The 5,750-nt window shown below is 47.5% G+C and overlaps 1 protein-coding gene across 4 annotated transcripts in view; it reads right to left on the bottom strand.

The window, feature by feature from the left end:
• The window catches only part of GRHL1 (grainyhead like transcription factor 1), a 49,282-nt gene extending 45,683 nt beyond the window's left edge, over positions 1 to 3,599 (bottom strand). For 2 of the 4 annotated variants that reach the window (XM_056563078.1, XM_056563079.1), the window contains exon 1: positions 3,458 to 3,530. In XM_056563078.1, the coding sequence (XP_056419053.1) occupies positions 3,458 to 3,522 (65 nt within the window). In that variant the 5' untranslated portion in view covers positions 3,523 to 3,530. Of the gene's footprint in view, positions 1 to 133; positions 447 to 3,457 lie in introns of those variants that run through there. The other 2 variants (XM_056563081.1, XM_056563082.1) reach the window with 2 other exon arrangements.
• Positions 3,600 to 5,750: the final 2,151 nt, after the last annotated feature.

Genomic DNA, 5,750 nt, shown 5'->3' with positions numbered 1-5,750 from the left:
GCCGTCCCCATCCAGGTGATACCAGCTTCACCAAGAGGCTGTGCCACCTGCCAGGACTCCATAAGGCAGCACCCGTCTATAGCCCCCAGTACAGGTAGGGCAGCCCGGGCACACACGGGGCACACACACTTACTTGTCGTAGTCTTGTGTCATGCTGTCGCCCGTGTCGGTGGAACTGGACTTTCTAGTTGGGACAGATCTGTCGCCGGGGACGGGGAGCACGGGCGCCGCACAAACGGGTTTAGTCGGCTTTTCTCGCTTTTTGAGCTTGGCTGTGATTGAAAGGGAGGTTTACTGACTGCAAAACTTCTGATTGGCCGCCTGCGGGGGGCGGGGACACCGTGCGGCGCGCTGATTGGCTGCTGATGCAGGTAGAACGGCGCAATGTTCCAAAGGGGATCGTGTTTCCTGGAGGAGCTGTCAGAATCGTGTAAGAGCTGTGCCGGGACCGGACATCACCTGGACTTCTCATCGGAACCGGTTCTGAGAGTCTGGGCGGCACAGCTCCGGAGGATGGGCACTGGCATTCAGGGCGTCACATCTCGGCAAGGCACTGGCATAGAGAAGGCAGGACACTGACAGTCAGGGAGGAATCTCAGCTGGACACTGGCACTGAGAGACCTGGGCATTGGCATTAATGGCATCAAACCCCGCTGGGCACTGACATTCAGGTCATCATATCTAAGAAGGACACTGGCATTGAGAAGACAGGATACTGGCATTCAGGGAAGCATCTCAGCTAGACACTGGCACCAAGAGACCTGGACACTGGCACCAGGAGACCTAGACACTGGCACCAAGAGACCTGAACACTGGCACCAGGAGACCTAAAAACTGGCACCAAGAGACCTGGACACTGGCACCAAGAGACCTGGACACTGGCACCAAGAGACCTGGACACTGGCACCAAGAGACCTAGACACTGGCACCAAGAGACCTAGACACTGGCACCAAGAGACCTAGACACTGGCACCAAGAGACCTAGACACTGGCAGCAAGAGACCTAGACACTGGCATCAAGAGACCTAGACACTGACACCAAGAGACCTAGACACTGGCACCAAGAGACCTAGACACTGACACCAAGAGACCTAGACACTGGCACCAAGAGACCTAGACACTGACACCAAGAGACCTAGACACTGGCACCAAGAGACCTAGACACTGACACCAAGAGACCTAGACACTGGCACCAAGAGACCTAGACACTGACACCAAGAGACCTAGACACTGGCACCAAGAGACCTAGACACTGACACCAAGAGACCTAGACACTGGCACCAAGAGACCTAGACACTGACACCAAGAGACCTAGACACTGACACCAAGAGACCTAGACACTGGCACCAAGAGAACTGGACACTGGCACCAAGAGAGCTGGACACTGGCACCAAGAGAGCTGGACACTGGCACCAAGAGAGCTGGACACTGGCACCAAGAGAGCTGGACACTGGCACCAAGAGAGCTGGACACTGGCAGCAAGAGAGCTGGACACTGGCAGCAAGAGAGCTGGACACTGGCAGCAAGAGAGCTGGACACTGGCAGCAAGAGACCTAGACACTGGCACCAAGAGAGCTGGACACTGGCACCAAGAGAGCTGGACACTGGCACCAAGAGACTTAGAAACTGGCACCAAGAGACCTGGACACTGTAACCAGGAGACCTGGACACTGGCACCAAGAGACCTAGACACTGGCATTCATGGAATCACATCTCAATTTGGTATTGGCAATGACAAACCTGAACACTGGCCTATAAAGAACCACAGACCCAAACAGTGGCATTCAGGGCATCATGTCTGAGGTGGGCACTAGTATTTAGGGCATCATATATCACCTGTGGCAGCTAGAGACCTGGGTGCCAGCATTTAGGGCGTCATATCTCATCTGGACACTGGTATTTAGAGAATCACATCTCAGCAGGGCATTGCCATTGACAGACTTGGACACTGGCATTTAAAGAAGCATATTTTAGCAGAGCACTGGCACCCAGAGACCTGGACACTGGTATCCAAGGCATCACATTTCAGCTGGACACTGGCACTGGAAGTCATAACTCTCTATTCCGGAGCTGAATGCTGGCATTTAGAATAGTAGACTTCTGCAGGGCCCTGGCACTTCAACAACTGGACACTGATTTTCAGGATCTCATTTTTATTTGGGCATTTCCACTTAGAGATCTATGCATTGGCATTTAGGAAAGTACAGTGCAGCTAGGTGTTATTTGGATGCCACAATTCAGGGCATCACAGCTCAGCTGGACACTGATACAGAACTGGGCACTGCCACATGGGATGTTATACTCTAATGGACATTAGCACTTAGGGCAAATACAGTTATTCTCATCCTGCTGCACCCTGGCTCAGAGAGTCTGGCACTTAGGAATAGGCTACTTAGGAATAGGGTTGCCACCTGACTGATATTTTACCGGCACAGCTGGTATTTTGGTCACCCTGCCAGTATTTTTATGTTAAAATTTCCAGCAGTGCAATGGCCGATATTTATCCAACCAATCCGCCAACTCCTGGAATGTTGCACCATATACTATACCAGTGTTACCCAACCAGAGCGCCTCCAGCTGTTGCAAAACTACAACTCCCAGCATGCCCGGACAGCCGTTGGCAGTCCGGGCATGCTGGGAGTTGTAGTTTTGCAACAGCTGGAGGCACTCCGGTTGGGAAACACTGGTATAGTATATGGCTGGCTGTTGGCTGTCCGGGCATGCTGGGAGTTGTAGTTTTGCAACAGCTGGAGGCACCCCTGGTTGAAAAACATTGACCTATACTATATACTACTATATAGTCCAACATGCTGGGAGTTGTAGTTTTGCAACAGCTGGAGGCACCCCTGGTTGGAAAACATTGACCTATACTATATACTACTATATAGGCCAACATGCTGAGAGTTGCAGTTTTGCAACAGCTGGAGGCACCCCTGGTTGGGAAGCATTGACCTACACTATATACTACTATATAGTGCAACATGCTGGGAGTTGTAGTTTTCATTTGGGGCAGCTGCTGAGCCACAGGCTGTATCAGGGCATGCTGGGAGTAGTAGTTAGTAACTAACTGCAACTCCTGAATGTAATAAAAAAAGAAGCGATCAAAAAGTCACATGAAAACAAAAATGGTCCTGTTAAAAACTACAGATCGGGGTGCAAAAAATGAGCCATACAGCCCTGTATAAGGAGGAAAAAAAAAGGTTGTAGGGGTCAGAATAGGACAAAATTTTCCCCGCTTATGTGTATTCTGTGATGTCACGCATATATAATTAACTATGCAAATTAGCATAGCTGGTATCTTTTTGCAAGAAATGCGGCGATCCTACTTAGGAAGTAAGAAATCTTGTGCAAAAAAAAAAAAAAAAAAACCTGCATCATGCCACCATAATCATCATATCTGAAATGGACATTGGCATAAAGGGCATCAAAGCTGATCCTGACAGAACTGGACACTTACATACAGGGCATCACATAATGTACCACTTGAAAGTGAGCGTACTTATGTATGAACCACATGGGCATGGCTGCAGGACTGGGGGATGTGTAGTTAACGGGAAAGACTGGCACTGAGGGTCGTTTTAACACATTGGTGGGGCCAGGACAAGGTTTCCATCAGTGGGCGTTCCTCCTTTGTAGGTAATTTTTTCTAGACATAGTAGAATGCTTTTACATGTAGTAAACACACTGGGGGAGATTTATCAAAACCTGTCCAGAGGAAAAGCTGCTGAGTTGCCCATAGCAACCAATCAGATCGCTTCTTTCATTTTTGAAAAGGCCTCTGAAAATGAAAGAAGTTATCTGATTGGTTGCTATGGGCAACTCAGCTTTTCCTCTGCACAGGTTTTGATAGATCTCCCTCACTTTACTGTATGTAAAATGTGGGCATCTTTTGATAAAATGTACGTGTTCTGTGTTTTTGTCAATGATAATAATTGGCATTGTACAGACACACATCTTTAAAAATATATTACCACTACTGTACTGCAAATACACTACATGTATTAGGGCTCTCATTGCGATATTCTGGATCTACAGAGTCATTTTCATTCCTTTTTTTCTCCATTCAGCCCAGACCGCCATGATGAGTTCTTCCAGCTGCAACTCATTTAGGCAATATTGACGGAGAAACATCGTCGGGTATACTACGGTTTTAGGTCCGGTCCAAAACCGCATACGGGTCAAAACTGAGCAGACCGGAGTAACCGTTTGACTCCGGTCGGATCATTAAAGTAAATGGAGTCACGGGCTGATCCGGCCGGGTACGGGAGCGCCCGGTTTGCCCCTCCCCCAGCCAGATCCGGCACACGTATGTACAAATTGTGGTGTGAATGCACCCTTAGTCAGGTTTTGAGGAATACGTTTTTTTTTAAATCAAAAACCTGATACAGGAACTGTATTGCAAAAACGTGGTGTAAACCCAGCCTAACAGTGCCTCTTATGCCCCTTCAAGCCAAACTACAGAAAGTAGGTCAATATATATAAGAAAATGGAGCAGCACTCTCAGGAGGAAAAAAAATTAATCTGTGGGTGCAAGCAGTCTCAGGGACCTGGGTCCAAAAATTTGCAGAGGAAAAGAAGCGGCTGCAGCATACCGAGTATCACAAAATGAAAAAAGTGTTTATTCCAGCTAAAAATAAGACAACGTTTCTGTGGTCTCACACCACCTTTCTCAAGTCCTTTGACTTGCAGCCGCTTCTTTTCCTATAAATATATACACACACACATATACAGGGTGGGCCATTTATATGGAGACACCTTAATAAAATGGGAATGGTTGGTGATATTAACTTCCTGTTTGTGGCACATTAGTATATGTGAGGGGGAAACTTTTCAAGATGGGTGGTGACCATGGTGGCCATTTTGAAATCGGCCATTTTGAATCCAACTTTTGTTTTTTCAATAGGAAGAGGGTCATGTGACACATCAATAGGAAGAGGGTCATGTAACACATCAAACAACTGGCCCACGATGACCAATCCGCTTTCCAGGAAACTGTTCATCTAGGAATGCTCGGACCTCGGATGGTGCACCACCAAATTATGGGTGTCAGGTCCGAGCATTCCTAGATGAACAGTTACCTGGAAAGTGGATTGGTCGTCGTGGGCCAGTTGAATGGCCCCCAAGGTCTCCCGATCTGACCCCCTTAGACTTTTATCTTTGGGGTCATCTGAAAGCAATTGTCTATGCTGTGAAGATACAAGATGTGCAGCACCTGAAACTACGGACACTGGAAGCCTGTGCTAGCATTTCTCCTGCAGTGTATATAGTAGTATATAGCAGTGTATACGGATACTGGAAGCCTGTGCTAGCATTTCTCCTGCGGTGTATATAGTAGTATATAGCAGTGTATGCGGATACTGGAAGCCTGTGCTAGCATTTCTCCTGCGGTGTATATAGTAGTATATAGCAGTGTATACGGATACTGGAAGCCTGTGCTAGCATTTCTCCTGCGGTGTTGCTATCAGTGTGTGAAGAGTGGGAGAAGAGGGTTGCATTGACAATCCAACACAATGGGCAGCACATTGAACACATTTTATAAGTGGTCAGAAACTTGTAAATAACTCATGAAAGACTAAAGTTATGTTAAAACCAAACACGTCATAGTTTTTCTTGTGAAATTCCCAATAAGTTTGATGTGTCACATGACCGTCTTCCTATTGAAAAAACAAAAGTTGGATTCAAAATGTCCGACTTCAAAATGGCCGCCATGGTCACCACCCATCTTGAAAAGTTTCCCCCCTCACATATAC

The sequence above is a fragment of the Hyla sarda genome, chromosome 3 (assembly GCF_029499605.1).
Source record: "Hyla sarda isolate aHylSar1 chromosome 3, aHylSar1.hap1, whole genome shotgun sequence".
Lineage (NCBI taxonomy): Eukaryota > Metazoa > Chordata > Amphibia > Anura > Hylidae > Hyla > Hyla sarda.
The sequence above is the reverse complement of the archived record's forward strand: the minus strand, read 5'-3'. Positions and strand labels throughout refer to the sequence as shown.